Source organism: Stegastes partitus, unplaced genomic scaffold, assembly GCF_000690725.1.
Source record: "Stegastes partitus isolate 25-593 unplaced genomic scaffold, Stegastes_partitus-1.0.2 Scaffold153, whole genome shotgun sequence".
NCBI classification, from domain to species: domain Eukaryota; kingdom Metazoa; phylum Chordata; class Actinopteri; family Pomacentridae; genus Stegastes; species Stegastes partitus.
This window is the reverse complement of record NW_007577884.1, coordinates 513,899-533,217: the sequence shown is the minus strand read 5'-3', so window position 1 is coordinate 533,217 and position 19,319 is coordinate 513,899. Positions and strand designations below refer to the sequence as shown.

General features: G+C 44.2%; 1 protein-coding gene across 1 annotated transcript in view; it reads right to left on the bottom strand.

The window, feature by feature from the left end:
* mcf2l2 (MCF.2 cell line derived transforming sequence-like 2) overlaps nucleotides 1-19,319 on the bottom strand; it is a 93,432-nt gene that overhangs the window by 35,541 nt on the left and 38,572 nt on the right. Inside the window, exons 16-25 of the mRNA XM_008279299.1 lie at nucleotides 15,761-15,827; nucleotides 15,090-15,205; nucleotides 14,339-14,408; nucleotides 13,503-13,595; nucleotides 12,116-12,208; nucleotides 9,398-9,520; nucleotides 6,937-7,017; nucleotides 5,969-6,109; nucleotides 3,275-3,367; nucleotides 1,257-1,335 (exon numbers count right to left, since the gene is read on the bottom strand). Coding sequence (XP_008277521.1) covers nucleotides 1,257-1,335; nucleotides 3,275-3,367; nucleotides 5,969-6,109; nucleotides 6,937-7,017; nucleotides 9,398-9,520; nucleotides 12,116-12,208; nucleotides 13,503-13,595; nucleotides 14,339-14,408; nucleotides 15,090-15,205; nucleotides 15,761-15,827 — 956 coding nt within the window. The remainder of the gene's footprint in view (nucleotides 1-1,256; nucleotides 1,336-3,274; nucleotides 3,368-5,968; nucleotides 6,110-6,936; nucleotides 7,018-9,397; nucleotides 9,521-12,115; nucleotides 12,209-13,502; nucleotides 13,596-14,338; nucleotides 14,409-15,089; nucleotides 15,206-15,760; nucleotides 15,828-19,319) is intronic.

Genomic DNA, 19,319 nt, shown 5'->3' with positions numbered 1-19,319 from the left:
TGTTTGTGGTTGTGTGTTTATTCATCATCTCTACACACATAATAGATGCTTTAAACCTGCATTCTGCCCAGCAGCCAGCAGGGGGAGACTCCTCCATTTACAACCAGGAGTCAGATGGTTTAGACGCTGATGAGAGGTCGACCCAACACGTTGGTTTGTTCCCTCAGAAGACTCATTCTGAACTCGTCCATTGTCTTACTTGCTAGTTTCAGGTTTCATGTGTCGGCATCATCTTCATTTAGCAAATTATGGATCCATTCAGAGGAAACTGCTCAATCAGGCCGTTTCAGAGCTACTGTGAAGCTACAACAGGTGTGTTGTCTCATGTTTTAGACGTTAGCCTCTTTAAAAGTAGAGACGTGGGACGTTTACTGTGTAGGCTGCTGTTTCTTGGCAATGACTTTTAAATAATCTGATTTTTTTGGGCATTTACTTTGACTTTTCGTCTTCAGATACCAGAAATCCCCAGTTGCCATTGAATGCAGCAGAAAAGGCAGGATGTCTTGAGACTTTAATTTGGATCGTTCTCTGGTTTGCTTCCTCCCATGTTTACAGAGGTGTAAGACTAAACTGGTTAACACAGTTTATTCTTGCTGCACGTACAACGCCTCCAAATAGAACTCAGGTGTGAACATATGACCTTCTGTTGAGACAAAGCTTCAGAGCCGACGCTGTGACCTGCACCAAGTGTCAGCAGTGATGTAGAAAACGACTCTGTCTGGCTGTAAGTATCCCACATGTTGTCATGCGTTTGTGTCTTTATGACAACTCCAATGCTAAATAGCCTGCGGTTATAATTGTGTGATGCAATTATAGCTTGACAAGCCGATGTCCAGATTGCAGCGAAGGACGTGTCGATGTGTTGACAGATAGCGGCGCTGACAAGAAAAGTTCACGGCAACACGAAGCAACTGTTGTTGCTGCAGGAAACAGTGATGGAGCCTCAGCATGCCACAGCAAAAAATACATAATCAAACAGTATATGCATGAATAAGAAGTGGGAATAACTGCTGTGTGTCTGACAGACAAGTGTTTGGAATTATAGAACTATGAACCAACTAATGCACGGTTAGAAATGATGCCTTGTATAGAAAGTAGGACATCACATAGGGTGCATACTGCTCTCATAGCAGCCAGCAGATGAATGGATGCATGCAAACAAATTCCTCTCCTTCTTCTGCAAGTTGGCACTGAAGTAAGTTTGTGGGAAACAAAAGCAGAGCGATATTCTCGGGTGCAAAGGTGTGTGTACATACCTCTGCATGCTTCCAGCTGGCCTGTAAGAACTTTACGTATCTCTGACACCCACATATTCTTCACATCCATGGAGGGAGCCTGGGGAGGGAGACGCACACACATATACACAAACATAAATCAAACACATATACGCATATGCAACAGCAGCCTCTTAATGCTTAATGCTGTGAATCTGAGAGAAGCTGGTTGGTGGAGGAGCTACGTGGTGCAACACTGCCCCCCAGAGCAGGGCTGGAGGACAGCTTCCCAACAGGAACACCACAACAGTCATCAGATCAGGGGTCAAACTAATGACTGCTTTTGTTTTAGCTCTATTTGCCTGTGAATGTATTTTATTTGATAGAACCAGTTTTTCAGCTTCTTTAACTTCCTTTTATCTTCAGATTTACTGACATCCTTTGTCCTTGGGTTCCATCTGATCAGCAATTTAAACCTCCAGAAGATATCATGACTAAAGTTGTTACCCAAGTTTATGTGTAAATAGCCCTTTAAATCAAACTGGAAGAATTCTGTCAATGACTTAGTTACAGATGTTAAACAGAGAATGGGGTCAAACTGAGCCCAAAGACAACAGGAGGGTTAAACAGATAGTTTTTAGGCACATCGATGCCATCTTCATGACTTATGTAAGGACCAGACACTCCAGAACTATTCACAGTCTGACTTTGACCAAAACACAGAATTATCAGCAAAGTAGCACGTCGTTAAATTAAAGCTACGACATGTTAATCCTCTGAACCCCGATTATCAGAGGCCAAAACTGTAAAAACAGCAGGAATTAAACTTTCCTTTAATCATCCCTGACATGCTGTTCAGAGAACTGAACAAAATCTAACCTTAAAATTATGATATTTCACTAAAATACTTTTGCTCTATGTTGCTCTACGTGTCTTATTTATTCATATGTCAAAAAGATTCAGGAAAAAAGTGACTCAGCTGTCAACCAAATACAGACACTGTACAACAGAGCTGCGAAGATAAGAGACACACATGGAAATACAATTAAAATGTATAGCATAGCATAGCATAGCATAGCATAGCATAGTATAGCATAGTATAGCATACTATGGTATAGTATAGTATAGTATAGTATACTATAGTACAGTACAGTACAGTACAGTACAGTACAGTATAGCATAGCATAGCATAGCATAGCATAGCATAGTATCGTATAGTATAGCAGAGTAGAGTATAGTACAGCAGTAGTATATAGTAGTATAATAATGGTAAAACATCTACATGTAGTACGGAGAGCCACTGGTTTTTAGGTACTGGTAGCACCTGGTGGCACTGGGGCATTTAACGTTGATTCAGTAGTTTGGGGTTTTTTAAACGGTCATTGTCAATAAATACTTTCTGCTTCCTGCCTGTGTCACACTGTCCAGAGGATATTGGGGGTTCTGTCTACTTCTATCCATGGTGTTTTAATAGAGGTGCAGGGCTTCATCATGCAGAGATAAGGAGCCCACAGCCAGTAAAAATGTGACATTGGTGACAGAAACAAAGCTGCTCGGGGTTCAGAGGGGTCATGAACAGGTTGGTGTGACTGATGGACTGATTTACAGGCAGGTGCTGATGTAGCTGCTTGAGCTTCTTTATGTGTTTATTTGTATATATCCAACCTCAGTATGAGGTCCCTGGAAAACATCTTCATGGTTGTGAGATGATGACTGAATTAGGAAAGTAGAGAATTTATAATCTGCTATAGAAACCTCTGTTTGGTTTTATGGACTTTCAGTTTTCTCTCCTGTGTTCCTGAAAAACTTATTTAATCTCAACTAAAAAAGAAAAGAAAAGAAAAGAAAAAAAAAGAACGGGAAATATGTCTTTGGTGGAGCTGCTGCTAACAAATAAACATCTAAAATGTGAAAAAGGATCCCACCAGTCAGATGTGAGGAACCACTGGTTTAATCTACTGATGTGGAACGATATGTTTTCTCTGAAATGTAGTGAAAGCAGAACAAAATGCATCCATGCACAGATGAAGCTTCGTCTCATTCTGGTTGCATCAACACACCTGGATGATGTAAACTTCCTCTCTGCCGTTGTACCACACCTCAAACTTCTTGCTGTCGCCTTTGACGTTCTCTGTGATCCCCACGGCGCTCATCTGGACGGAAACATGACAGAGAAAAATAATGAATCGTTCCAACACACAAGTTAGATCAGTGAGATATCCCTTGTTGACTGGCTCATAAGACAGATCATATGGTTCATGTTGTTTTCCAGTAAGGCACCTCTCTGTCCTCTGCTGTCTGCTCACTTCCTGTTTAAAAACAATGAGCAGGAAGCTACAGAACAGAATCAACTTTGGGCCTCATTGGACTCGAGTCGACCACAATGACACACAAAGTCGTCCAGAACCTCCACAAACGGGCTTTCTTTCCCGGCTCTGCCAGCGGTCAGTTGGCTGTGGTGCGCTGTCGACTTCGAGGCACAGTCTCCTCATATGAGGTGAACTATTTGAAGGTGTGACGATGCCACAGAGTTGGAATAAAAAACCCGGCAGGGTGTCACCAACGACGTAGTGCTATTTAACAAGTACTAAGTGAAGCAGGAACACATTGTTTGTAATAAAATGGTATTTCTAGAATGTAGGAAGCAAAATTTAACTGAACTTACTGGAATCTGAAACTGAAAAAGCTTTGTATTTATTCATAGCAGCTCCAGTTCCTCTTTACATGTCAGTATGCAACATTTAGTGAGTGGAAATGTTTTACTTCAACTTAAACCGGAGCATGGAGCCGAACAGATCTGGGCACCGAGGAGCATATTAGCATTGGCATTAGCATTAGCATTAGCATTAGCAATATCGACTTCATTGGTCAATAAAATGCAGCAAAAGTCACAATTTTCTGGAGAATGTAGCATATTGCTAAGACCAGTACGGAGGACTTCTGTCTGCCTGTGAGTGACCAAGAATAAAACAGTCTGATAAATTAGAGTAATAACATAAAACATGACACACATCATTAAAGAAAAGGCTTTGGTCTTTTGTCAGTTGATTCATATAAAATCTACAAACACACCCTGTCATATTCAGAAATCACACTGTTATCAAGCACAGAGGAAATCAAACGACACCTCGAAGACTCCCAGTACAGTCCTGTTTGTCAAATCATCAAGCTGAGAATACAGTCGGACCAGCGGCTGTAGGGGCGCGGTAGCAGCCAGCATGCAACAGGAACCATGCATGTGTGCAACCACACAATGGTTACAAATACCACAGCAAGGAAATCAACAATGACCTAAAACGATGGTAACAACACTTTTACATTATTTCACAGCCGTCCAACTAACAGCCGGCTGACAGAATGAGAAGACGGCCGAGCTGTTTGCTGTGTGAGCTGGTAGCTAATGCAGAGCTTTGCATCACGTTGGGGGCAAACTGTAGTGCACCTCCATCCACTTGCTGTCTGAATGTAAAGATCGCCTCTTTCTCACTGCGTTGTCGTGTGACGGACTGAAGCAACAGGCTTTCCTCCTTTAAGCTTGAGGCTCTACCCCAAAGATCCCACCATTCTCTTCTATTGCAATAATTTCTTAACTGCAGCTGCGACGTTTTGTTTTTTTGAGTTCATTCTTTTCAATGTTTTAAAAAGTGCCGTTATGTTTACATTCATCGTTCTCATCAAAATTCATCGTATGTGCAGACAGTTGAAATTACAAATGCATCTCTGTGAAGTAATGCGTCACTGAAACCTGCCTCCCGAACGCTGTGGAGGTCAGCCTTGTGTTGCCAAAGCAGCTCTGAGGCCAGACGTTCACGTGTGACCTCTGGAGGTGTCCTGTGGTGTTTGGCAGCAGCACATTGACATCAGCCTTGTTGTGGAATCTGGGCAGTTTGGAGCTGAGTCAACACCTTGAGCTCTTTGTTGTGTTCCTTAAACAGATCCTCAGCTGCTTTTTGAGCTGGGACGGACCAAACTGTCCTGCTAGACGAGGCCAATGGGAAGTATTGCCATGAGGTGGAGAGTTCGGTCTGGACCCAGGGTTCTCCAGGAGAACGTTGCATTGTAACGAGATGATCAGTGTTACAGCTTTCACCTCTGCTGTGGTTTTAATGACCGACCCGTTTATATGGACACTGACTTGATCGTAGTCTTCCTCCCTGTCCAGGCTGGAGCATTGCTGCATATTCCGGCTTACTGACACCATAACTTAGTGTGAAACTGTCTCCACTGGTGTGCAAACCAGCCCGGCAGCGCCATCAGAACCTCCACAGGGAACCACTAATTAAGAGACACATTCAGCTGAGAGCATCTTGGCCAGCAGACAACCTAAACATGAGTAGTCAGGAGTTTAGTATGTAGCTGGAAGACAGGGACTCCTCTAACCCTGTTCAGGACTTCTGGGTTGTTCTTCCTCAGACCGTTTGGTTTAAGTGACGGCTGTTGTTTTTGTTTTTGAAGATTTTTTTTTCAATATAAAAAGAGGGACTTTAGTCATGCACTAAAAAAAAACAAAAATATGTCAACTAATCAGAGAATGTATTCAACATAATATAAAAGTCTGTCATGAATACCAACAATTATTTTGCACATATTCTTTCTTGGGGTCCGATGGACCCTGAAGGACCTTCTACGTATGGAAACATGAAAGTCCTGAACAGGGTTAACTGCTATAAACCGTTAGAAAGCTTCCAGCTACAGAGTTCATAACCTGAGCAACGCACCAAACCCAAAGGCAGGCCAAGAAGAAGAAGTCTGACCTTGAGTGAGTGTTTGAAGCTGTAGGACGGAGTCTTCTCGTGTCCATCTGAGGTCTCTTCTCGCTTCTTACAGAACAGCAGCATCTTGTCATAGAGAAACAGGTGCCTCTGCATGGGCTTAAACCTGGCCAGGTCCTTCACCTGCAACCAGGAAACCATCATTAGTTCTGTCTGCGTGTCTCTCGCTTCATTCTTCATAAGCATTCCAGTGACACTGACAAATGAAGCTGGCGTTACACCGATACAGACTGAGGCCATTCAGAACATCCATGACATGACTCTCATGTTGGTAGTAACTGCATTTCCCCAAACTGAAATGTTTTACTGTTGTCCCCGTTTAAACCAGTGCAGCGACGAGCACACAGCCAGACGCTGAACAGTGGAAAATAAAGGGGATGGTCACTGAGCTGCTTCTCAGCCATAAACCCTGATCTCATGCTGGAAGATGCAACACAACAGCATTCACACTGCAATGCTCTCCAGGTTCTGGTACTGCCACCAATCTGGGATTCATCAGTTAGCAGGACCTGTGAACTGGACTGTGAAATGCTGTTAAGTCTTTGCCCATCCCAACAGTTTTACCCCTTGTGGTTTAGAGATGCGACTCTAAAGACCAGCAGCAGCGAGTCTGAAGCGACGCACCATGTATGTGTTCAGAGCACTGAACCCAAACCCAGACCAGGATAGACTTTCATTCTGTCAGATGAACTACAACAACTCTGCATTTTTCTTTGATATTTTTCTGAAACATGTTCTTTTATTTCTTTCACAACACAAATGAATAGTCTGAACATGAACAGCCGCGGCCGCCTGGCTGCTGAGTAAACGTCCAAGAATCCACAAATGTGCAGCAAAAATGCAAAGTATGTGTGATTTGTTCTGTTCAAATGCCTGACGCTGAAATGAAAGGCACGGCGTCCTCGAGGTACTAAAGGCCTCTGATAAAGCAGCTGGAGTGTGGGCTTCACCTTGCTGTGGCCTTTCTTGTGATCGGTCCACACATTAAAGGATCCTTGCATCAGCAGCTTCCCCAACTCGCTCAGGTTTCCCTGTGAACATGAACACAGTCAGATTATTACAAGTATGACAGCAAACAGCACTGTTTCATGTCCACGAAGCTGCTTCAGCGCTTGTGTGAGCAGCACACGTCCAGTTGGATCCACTTCCTTCACACTCAGAGGACACCATGTGGAATCTGAACATGACGGATGTCGCTGGATTTTTCTTAAAGCCCGTCTTCCAGCAGCTCGTACCCTTACTGAAATGGGTAGTACTCATATTTGCAGAGTAAAACATTATTAATTTCAATAAAATATTGTAAGATAAACCTAAAAACTGTATTTGAATGGGCTGTTGAGTGCGACTGATGCAGACAGATTCGCTTTGACAGCAGATTTCTGTCGGCGCTGATGTGTTCAGTGTGAAAAAGTTCATCTACATTTACAATGAGGATCTGTTCTTTCACAAGTTGCAGTTTTATATTTTATAAATAGGGTTTAGGAGACACAGAATTGCAGTATTTCATGTTTAAACCAGATAACAAACAAACAGAAGCCGTAGACGTTGTGTTTGTTGTGTGACCACCGACCATCGTTTTGTTCTCCAGCTATGACCACAGATTCTCTGGAGCCAAAAGTTTTTTATTATATAATTTAGCATTGATTTGAGCATTATTCATGTAATTCAGTAGTTTGTGGAGGCAGAAGGTGATGCTGCTGTAAATGTCTGTGACGAGTTCGACACACTGACTTCCATTCCAACAGAACCACACCGTGACAGGAAACCTCCATTTTCTCTGTGGTGATGAAGTCTTTGAAATGGTGCTGGAGGCCAAAAACACGATAAAATCACAAGTTCTCAGTGTTCAGTGATGTATTAACCAACCCTCTGACTAATAGTGGCGTCACCTCAAAGAAAGTTGGTTAATAAATGATGAGGTTCTGACTTGAAGCTGTGGACAGACTCAGTACTTCCCAGAAGACCTAGAAGCTATCGTTCCTCACGACTGTTCAGACGCAGCGTTTGGAACAAAAAATGCATGTCTGAGAATATCTGAGTCAAGCTTTCATTTCTAAACAGAGTAAATGCATTCTCACCATGATGCTCTGCTCTGAAACCAATGAACCTTCATACGGTCTTACAGTCGCGTCGCACAGAGAAAGAAAAAGCTGCCGGTGTGATGCAGGAGGTTTGATCCAAGGCCACAGCTTCAGCGGTTATATTGTAAAAACCACACAGAGGGAGTTTCTCAGGAACAACGAGGCAGCACGAGGACGGTTTGTGCAACAGATCTGCAACTTTCTGACACGTCAAAAGGTTCATTCTTGTCCTTGATCAGGCTGAACATTAAACCCACCCCAGGAAAGAGGCCGAGCTCTGATAATGACCAAACAGCCGCGTTTATTGACTCGCTTTCAGAAAAGGGACAAAAACAATGTTATTACTAACAATAGCGTAGAAGGGATGATTAACAGGAGGATCCCTGATCGATGTCACACATCCTGGTGCTGAGACAAACAATCCTGGAGGTTTGGAGTCAGACATGAAAACCCAAAATAAGGCACATATCTCACACACTTCACAACTTATCAAGGCTGAAGAGAAGTGTTCTATGGAGAGCTGATTTACGACCACGTCTGAGCGCTGTGATCACTGAGCCAGCTCCCATCTGTTTGAACTAAGAAGATAAACATGCAATAAATTCCTTAGTTTGCCCGCTGGTCCATGTAAAGGCAGAGACAGAGCTCACAGCGCTCACCAGCTCGTCTCCTGGTGCAGAATCCCTTCAGAGGCGAGATGTTTTTTCCCAGAAGGCCTGCTCTTTGCCTGAATGTTTGCTGGCAAAACTGTATTTTGGCTCCTGTGTTGGTTTTGGACAGCAGAGGCTTGTTGCTGGCTCGCCTCCCGTGCAGCTCAGATCAACGTCTTTCTGATCTCAGACTCATGGACTTTGACACCAACAGCTGCAGAGCTACCTGTAGATCCTGTGATAAAACTGTGGCCCTCCTGCAGACTCCTGCTGCATCAAGTCTTTGCTCTTGGTCTGAAGTTTCTGGGTCCAGAAACAAATGGCAGTGGTTTGAAATCTGCACCACTTCAGGATAATTTTCCAAAAGTGGAACAGTTTGAATATCTGTTAATATTCTTTGTGAGACAGTTTTTCAGAAGGCCTTAGAAACCCTTTAGATCTTATGACACACATGTTAACAACAACGAGGACAGCAGAGCCTTGATGCCAGAGGTTTATATGTAAGAAAACTATTTAATCTGGAACCCTGATCGTACTTCTATGGCTGTGACACAGAATGCCAGCTCTGTGTGAGTGTAGGAGTCACGTCAGCAGACCTGGGAGGTGAAGTCCAGGCAGCACCCACTGATCATGAGTTTGTGTAACTGATCAGGAGACACCAGACATTTCAGCTCTCTCACCTCAAAGCCAGTGATGGCGATCTGGTGCATGGAGTCGTTGACAGACTTGATGATGTCCAGCATGGTGGCCAAGGCCTCCTCCAGCTCCGCCATCCCCTGACCCTTACTGCACTTTAACATCTCCTGTTGGACACAGAGGAGGAGGACATGGATTGGAGGCGTTAGTAAAGCATGAGAGCATGAAGGAGAACAGCAAGAACAAACACAGAAACACCAAAGAGCTTAAAGGAAGAGAGAACGAGACTTGTGTACAGATTGAGGCACTGAGTTCATGTCTTCTGTATTTGTTCTTAGAATTATTTAGACATTTAGATTTCCAGCACCTGGACGGGGTCTCCAGTATGACAATGAGGAACCTTGGGTATTTTTGACCCGGACATGTCCTTTAACTGTCACATAAAACATGTTTCCAGGACGGCCTGCTTTCACCTCTACAGTCAGAATCAGAGCAGCGAGTCTCAGAGATGATCAGTCAGTGTTACTTCTTGGCTGGGCTGTTGTAGCTCCTTGTTATCAGGACGTTGGAATAACTCTCTGATAAAAACCTCCAGCTGATCCAAAATGCTGTTCTGGCAGTAACCAACAGAAGAGACCATATTTGTCCATGTTAGCTTTTCTTCAGCGACTCCCTGAAACATCCAGAATAGAATTTTAAAGCCGCATCTTAAAGACCTCACTGGACCGTGTTGTCCCACCACAACGCTTTCCTCTCAGAGTGCACGCCAACTTATGGTTTCTAGAACTTCTAGAGCTTCTGAGAACAGAGTATGAGTCAGAATCTTCAGCTGTCAGGCTATCAGAACCAGTCTGGGTTCATAAGGCTGACCTCTCTGCTTTACAGACGAGCACTTCAGTTTATAAACTCAGGTGACCCTGAACTATCCCTTAGTTACGCTGCTTTGAGCCCCTCACCTCCTGTGCATTCATATTCCACCTGTGCATGTCATTAACACCGTGTCCTCTCCGGCTCTGGGCGTCTACGACCTGCCACTGCTGCCCACATCAGCCGACTCAGAGTCTGCTCCTGGCAGAGGCTTCTTCCCGTCTTTCCTTCCCGCTGTTGCTGAGGACTGCTCACGGTGAACGGTTGGATTTCTCTTTATAACACCGTGAGGTCTTGACCTGCATCAGTATTTCTCATATCCTCCTCTAGAGCCTCGAGCCGTGGAAGGTGAGAAGGAGGAGAAGAGGTAAAATGCCATCCGTGACACACAAGTGGCCGAGTGGACAAACCCTGACAGGACGCTCGGATGATGACGGAGAAGCTTTCAGGGCTGAAAATGTAAAAGGTTTGCTTTTGAAATGACTTTGAATTGTGTGGTGTGCCAGAGACGTCCAGTCAGCAGCTGTTCCTTCACCCACACCACAGGGTGGCGCTACACAGGGACTCGCTGCACCTGAAGAAGCCACAACGGTCACACTGTGTGTCTCATTCCTGGTGGCTTCTTTCATCTTTCATGAGAAGGTAAAAGTAGAAAGCTGAAGCATGAAGTGAAGCAGGAAGGAGGAGAAATCCAGCAGAACCTGAGCTCACCCACAGAAGACAAATGAAACACTCGCTCCTCATCTGCACTTCAACTTTGTTGTTCTGAAAATTCTTCTTCAAACTTTATATCACATTTTTTGGTTCTTTCTCTGCATCTCTATAAAACCCAGCTTGTGCTTCTACGTGGAGCTCATTAATGACGGCGTTAAACAAATCGTTTCCAATCAAGTTGAGCACATGGAGAACCTGAGCGTGGACCTCATGGACCTCATGGACCTCAGGCAGCCTGGATTTTAACATGCAAACTGATGGCAGCTTTGACATATTCTGAAAAGCAGACATTTGACCCTCTTTAAACAATGTCTGTTAGTAAAGGTGGAAACTGACAGAAGACGAAATGTTTTGCAATGATTTCTACCATTTAGATAAAGAAAACTGATGAGAAAGAAGAAATGGAGAACACTTCCTTTTACCAGAAAGAACATCACATCTATTGATGTCTTTGTGGAATAACTTGTTTAGGAAGTGAACCGGTTAGATCTGTTCCAAAGAGCTTCTGTCCACAACTTGAACAGTTTCCATGACGTCACATGATCGAGGAAATCACTTCAGCTGCTAATTTAAACCGACCTTTAAATTACAGCGACATCTGGCTTAATTATTTTCTGAACACACACCATGACGTACAGCAGCAGCATCCTCTGTGTAACTGTTGATTGTACCTCGTGCTATATTTCATATTATTATGTTACATAAAGGACGATGCATCCTATCATCTGATGTAGACGTCAGGCTGTACAAAACCTACTCATTTAAAAACATATTCCTAAACAGTGTGCTGCAGCACAGTGAGTGTAGGAGTTACACTTAGTGATCATTTGGCCATGATGAAGGGCTGAAGGATGCAGATGGCTTCCTGATTGGATGTTTAACCTCCATCGGTTTAACTCTCACGCCCACTGTGAAAAACAATCATTGTGACACTCTCGGCTCAAAAAGGAGCCTTTAGCTGCTTCCCTGGAGGAAAATGAGCTGAACAGGCTAAACCAATTAGCCGGATAATTGCACTAAATAATACGTAATGTACTCACAGACTGGTCCCACAACATTTCTGTAATGTTTAATAACGTCTTGTAGCCACACAAGCTGCTCAACCAGAGCAAGCGAACACACCGCGTCACGGCTCACAGCATTTCAATGTTTGGCGTGTCTGCGTGTGCTGACGTGTGCACCTTTAGCATGAGCTGGTATTTGGTGATCCTCTGGACGGGCTTCAGCAGGTAGGCATCCAGAGACAGTTTGTGGTCCAGCTTCTTCTGGCACTCCTGTTGAGACAAACAGCAAAAGCTCTCCATCAGGATGGGACAAACGCAGCCTGTTAGGTTGAACCTGTTAACGCCGCTGTGTCAGGTGGAAGAGCCCAAGTTATTCATCCTTTAGGCTGTGACTATGTGTTTGTTTGTGCATGTAAACACCAAACTCCACGCTAAAGGAAGTCATGCTCTCCATACGTGCCTGGAACACCTGATCTGAAGTCCAGACTGGTCTTCTGTTACTGATCTACGTCACCATCTAGCACATCAGAGTCACAATCCTTTAACGTCATTATACCAAAAAAGTGCAACGTAGCTGTGTGCAAAGAACAGCTAGAAATTATAAACAAACTGATAAAGATAAAAACCAGACGTTTGTGGAGCCGAGAGGTGTATATATATAAAAATAAATAAGTGACAGTAGGAATAAAATGGATCTAAAGCTGTGAGTATTTACAGCAGCAGTGGAGGCACCTGACAGATGCTGTGGTAGATTACACCTGAGAACATGTGACTTACTGCAAACTGACAGAACACCTGTGAGTGGATTCACAGGACCGGTGGTGGGAATGGACCCTATCAGTGTTTGTGGTGGCTCAGACTGGTTCTCGCTTTGAGAAAAAACAGTTTTTTAGTCTGTTGGTTTTTGTCCTGATGCACCTGTCGCACCTGGCCGAGGGCAACAGGTCAGACACGTGGGACCCAGGATGAAAGGAAATGAAAAATACTTTATTTATCCCAGAAGGGAAATTCAATTTGTGAATTTGGGATGTGTCCTTGATGATGTTTCTTGCCCGACTGAGGCAGCGGGAGGCGTAAATGTCCATCAGAGAGGGCAACCAAAGATCTTCTGTGCTGCTTTGATGAGCCTCTCTGACTACCCTGATTAAAAAGCCCTCCCCTCGGTGAGTCTGACGCCCTCAAACAAAGGATGCTCAACCTCCTGCAGTCCACCGTTCTTTCCTCACTACAGCTGCTTCTGGTAGGACTACATCTCCAGCTGACCAATCAGAGCAGACTGTGCCTACAGGAGGTGGGCTTTAACGAGACACGTTAAAACAGTGAGTTTCAGACGTGTTCTAATGGACCCCTCAACAACATGAATGTGTATCTGTGTATAATAAAGGCCTTTAAATGGGACAGCAACAGAACGGGCAGAACCTCCTCATGACCTCCAACCGTCTGGTCAGAAGAAAGCACCGGCTGACTAAATCCCAGATGCTGAATGTCAGCTGCTCCGTGACCCTGGACAAGGTAAAGCTGCCTGTTGTGTGTGTGTGTGTGTGTGTGTGTGTGTGTGTGTTACCTGGAAGAAGAGGCTGTCTCCACACTGCCTCCAGAGCACTTCAGAGCGAGGTTTGTTCTGACAGTACTTCTCATACACCTGAAGCTCTTCTTTCTGCCAACACAAAAACATGTCCGAGTGAAAGGAGGGACTTCACTCATCTCAGCTTTCGGCCCTTTTGGCCTCTGCTGGACCCTAAAGTCTCAGTGTTGGCTCATCGCTGGCTGCTAGGCTTCATCTAATTCTGCTCCTTTGATTAAAACACCGTCATGGAGCAAACGTTATAATAACGTATGCAAACCTGTTTCTTGTTAAATCCATGTTCACAGTGTGAATTTGTGGAGTCAGGTATATGTTCTGCCTTCATTATGTTTAGTGAGCCTCTGATCTGAAACAGGACCCAGTGGAAATCCTAGTCCTGACTGGAACCTGATTTAAACCCACCAGTGGCTCATTAAACGTAACACCAACAACAGTCTGATGCTCTGCTCATTAAAGAAGCACAGGACAGGTTCTTTCTTTTTCCCCAGCATGTCACAATGTGAAAGCATTGCAGCTTGCTTCAAGATGTCCATGATGTGATACCACACGACTGATGGAGTCAGAGGATTCATCAGCTCTGATGACAGCTGCTGGGGAAACCTCCTGCCAACGACTGATTCATGGTCTGTTCATACTTTGAGCTCTGACTCTTAGAAGAGTGCAGCAACATGACCTGTTTTTGTTTTGTTACGTTTGTTAAGCTTAAAAAAAACACGTATGATATAACAGCGCATTAACATTTAAGCTTTGAGCCCCAAAATATTCAACAGATGTGGCAGAAAAAGTTTTAATCTGGTCACTGTGCAGCGACTCACTCTTTTCAGAAAACAGGTTCCCACCAGCTCTGGTTTCTCTGCACAGTTCTCCAGCTCCATGAGGAACGTCCTGCAGGTAAGTCATGAACAAACGCAGAAGATAAAACAACATCAGACGCTTTAGTTGTTCTTGGATACACAGATGTAAACAGATTCAACAACTTGTCACACGGCCTAAAACTCTCAGCTAAACTTGACTTGGTTCTGGAGACCACGAAGCGTTCGGAGAAGTCTTTAGACCTGGTGAATCCAAGAGAAAGCCCAGTGATGGCGCTGTGGAAGCTGTTGAATGCACTGTTTCCAGACTCTGACCCTTGCTGGTGTCTAAAAGTCAGGACAGGCTGATCTCTTGGCTTCAGTTTGCTGCCACTGAACCAGAGGAAGATGTGAAGTTGCATGAAGTCATATTTCTGTGGGTTTTTTCCACAGTGATTGTTGGAAAGTTGCAGCATTGTGCTTCAGAATGGAAGTGATTACAAGGATCCCTGGACATGTAGAAGTCCTGTACCTCTCATTCATGGAGAGAAGAACACTGAAAGAGACTGTTGTAGCTGTGGAGGACATGAATACAAACAGCCACTGCTTTAACTGTGGAGGACGGTAGCAACGGTTCGTTCCAGCTGCTCTCTGAAACTTCCTGTTAGATCGAGTCACACCTCTGTCCAGATGTGTACCTGATAATACAGCCCACTCTGTTCATTACTCATATCAGTGTACATGACCGGGCAATGCTCTAAATCATTTCCCCTACCTGTTGTGAAACTCATAAATCTCCGGCAGGTTGCCAAACAACACGTCCCTTTTGTTCTCCAGCAACGGAGGGATGAGGTGGCTGAGCTCAGCGTTGTTCATCTCAGCAAAATAACCCTGAGAAGAAAAACAGAAGCAGAATTTACCAAAATTAGCCACAACAGCAAAACATCACGATCATCTCAGCTCGAGAACAACAAGCTAAAGAGATGTTTTTAAATCGTGTCGGATCTGATCCACAGATGGACACCTGTGGCCAGAAAGAAAACAAACAGCAAAGTACAGATAAGCCTGCGTACAGTACATGTAAATATAATTTACTACCATGTTAATGTGACTCATAAACGCTAGTTTTTGTTGCTTCATTATCTATAAATGCGTCACAGCGCTAAAACCAACAATGAGCAACTATGAAATGACACTAACATTACTTTCCCAAAGGTTCTTGCTGCTGTTTTGGCACAACAAGCTGAGGGCAATGAAGAGGTATTTGACTGAAATGATTATTTAATGTGTTAAAATAAAAGGGCACGCTAAACATTCAAAAGAGCAACGTAGAGCAGAAACAAATCCAAGCAGACGGTGCAGGGCTGCAGCTATTTTGCATGCATGTGAGACACGACATTATGCAAAACAGTTAAGAAAATCCAAGAGTCACAAGAAATACAGTACCTCCATGATGCTCTGCAGTTCCTCCACATACAGCCGCTCCGTTTCAATGAGCTCGGTCATGATGTGTCTGCAGAGACAGAGACAGTCATAATGAGACCCTCTGACCACAGTTCATCCCCTCAAGAAACTATCTGGATGAAAAGGAAGTAGTTCTTCCGTGTAGCGCAGCTCTGATGGGATGATGGAGACGTTTTCCTGCCAAAACTTTGACATGCAGCTCACAGTGTGGTTTGCAAATAAAATAGCACGATTAACAATGCAGTTTGTTTTGCAAATGTGAAACGTGCCTATTAGACAAATACAGCATATGTCTATCAGGTTGTGACCCAAACACAGCACCACTCACAAATACAAAAAAGAGAGAACACATCATGATTGCTGTGACTGAGGATTGTCTCAGAAACGGCCGCAGCAGTTTGTCCTCCATGACAGCAGGTGGCGCTATGAGTCACTGTAATCCTGAGAGAGCTGCATGGTCGTCACAGGGATGTTTGAGCTCAAACATGTAACATCCACCTGAAACATGGTTTTTCATCTCTGTCCTCACCATGAATGAAATGCGGGGACGACGACTCCATGTGCTTTCATTTCCACTAGACATCTAACGCTCATTTGGTCTGAGGATGGAAGAGATCCAACTGGAAATAAGAATCCAGTGCTTTTATGCACATTTGGCCCATTTTGTTCTGGCAGTTTAAATCTAAGACGTTTCATTATGACCTCAGCTCAGACATACAGGATGAGTTCGTATCACTGTAATCGCTTAAAGATCACACATCAGACTGAAGGAGGAGTTCGACATCGATCTCAGCCACTTCATCTGATCAGTGAATCATAAGAAACAAAGCAGTAGATTTACACTGTAGTCACTTCCTGAAACCACGTTTACAGTTTAACGTGAAGGCAGCATCACCAGCAGAGGAACCCGGGCAGCTACCTGCAGACCTGTCTGCTCACATTTGCATTATCATCAACAACAAAAACAACAGCTGTGGATTATCCCACAATGCAAAACAAAAGCTTGTTGACGAGACAACACCTCCGTCTCCTTCCTGTCCAAACCCCACGTCTTCAGTTTAAGACGTACACTTTATGTTAAACAGTGGAGCCAACCCAACGCTGATTTAAAGCTCCAGACACACAGAGGACACCATCTCACAGATACAGTACATTAGTGGTCCATATGATTAGCCAATAAGTGACAGAATGTAATTACTGCTCCTGGTCCACTAATAACATTTCAGTGGATAATTACGTAGCGCATGCTGCGGACTAATGACGCCAAAAGAACCTCGTTCTGAGTGATTATTGCTGCTTCCTGCTCTCCTGTCGGCCCTGTGTCTGTCGCCGTTGGTATGAGGTGGGCCTGAAGTCGTCACACGACAAACCTCAGAGCAGAGACGCTCAGTGGAAGAAGCTGACTGAAGGCTACACATGAGTCAGGGTGAGTGCATGAGGACTGTTCATATGTGCACCTAGATCTGCAGACAAACACACAGCAATATATCATATATATATATATATATATATATATGTATATGATATCACACACAACGAGTTTGAAAAATCAGACATCTTTAACGACGCACTGCTTCATCTTCACCTTTAACTATGTTTGATGCTTCAGAGAGACGTGCCAGAGTGTTATAATTATGCCCAATAGCAAACTGTCCAACGGCCACTTGAGGCTCCAAAAGCAAGTCAGCCCCTCAGAGCTTCGTGTTAAAATGCCCGACTTCTGGGCTCTGGATATTCGGGCCAATTTAATGATGAATATCTGAATATTCAGATGTTCAGGTCCAGCCTTTCCAACTTGGTAGCAGAAACAGACACGTTTCCAGCCTGGTACAAAAAGTCATTTGGGTCTGAACAGCTATCTTCCCCGTCCATGACTACGGCGTTATTAATGTCTGACGTTGTGCATCGTCGTGGGTGCTGCTGCTTTGAGTAACCGGCGGCTTGTCTGTGACTCTGAGACACTTGTGTGGCTCACCTCAGCTCCGCTCACTCCCCATCCCTCTGTTCACTCTTGGCTTTCTGGGAGTTATGGAGCGCCAGGCCCTGCCAACACGGTGACGCTGGAGCCTCCACACACAGCTTCAAAACCTGTGTTCAGGAAACCTACGGTGACGTTATGGGGCATTCGTCCATCTTTATAAACAGTCTGTGTTAGAAACAAGCTTAAAAATGCTAATCATGCATAAGAGATAATTAGCTATCTCAGACCCTGACCTCCTGATCGCTGGTCCAAAGCCCTCAGCCCTGAGCCACCGCTCCTCAGACCTTTACACTAAGACGAGTCAGCACCTCCTGCTCGAGGACTGTTGGCTACTGTATCCATAGTAACCATAATCAACAGATAACTCCAGCTTGTTGTTATGACATCAGTTCATCCTTGTGTTCGTGTGTACACAGATAAGCAGAAGTACAGACGCAGTGATGTTCTTTTCATACAGACACCTTCTGTTATCAAACGTCTTCTGTTGCACTTTCAGCAGCAACACGAGCGTCTGTAGTCGTCGGTGCAGATCCGTGCTGCAGCTGCAGAGCTCACCAGGATCCGGACGGTAACGGCAGCGCCTCCCTCTAACCTCGTTAGAACTGAGAATGTGGACACAATGGGCCAGTCTTGTGTGCTCATTAGCTGAATGTGTGCGATGCTATCTGACAGAACGCTCACAACATATGTGCTGACACTGATTTGTACAATTTTACACATGACTTTTCCTCCTCCCCGTATACATAATCAGGTTTATTGTGCACGGTGAGGACATGCATTACACGGTCATGTGAGACAGGACTTCTACAGAAACTGTTGATTTAAACATTGACAAATCAACAGCACAAGGATAACCGTACTGTTCTGTCCTTTGCAGTACGTTTGTGGCCTCAGAAGCTCGTATTTCCCACTTTAGCAGAGATAAACAGCGCTATGTTGAATTTCCCACCAGTCTTTAAATAAAGGAACAAAAATATCTGCTGTTTATTCCACTTGACTATTCTCTGCTCAGCTACAGTCGGATCATGAGGTCAGGGACCAGAACTTGGCAGCAGCAATAACATCATCCTCTAAGGGAGTCCTGTTCAGTGTAAACCTGCAGTGGAACCTCTGCCTCCTTGTTCTGCTCATGACACAAACACCATCGATTCATCAGTTTAACCTACAACGCCTTCCTCCAAACTGCCTTCATCAGAAACCTTCCTGGGATGAGGACCAACTGTACATCTACCTGCCGTAGCCCGCTGTGTTGCCATGGCTACCGTTGCTTCCCTCTCCAGCTCTGGCAACTCAGTCATTGCAAGTTACACCAAGTGAAACCAAATATAAAAGTCCAGCACACAGTGAAGCACAGAGAGCTGAGAAGCCTGATCAGCCTCGTTTTAAACTCCTTTGGTCACGGTTTAACTCTAATGTTCATTTATATAAAAAGGTCTACACACCAGACCTATAATAATAATAATAATAAAAATGTTTATAGTCAGTTAGTGCAATAAAATAATATTGCAAAAGAAAAAAAATACAGTATTTCTCTAATTTTCTTGCCTTAATTTTACATGT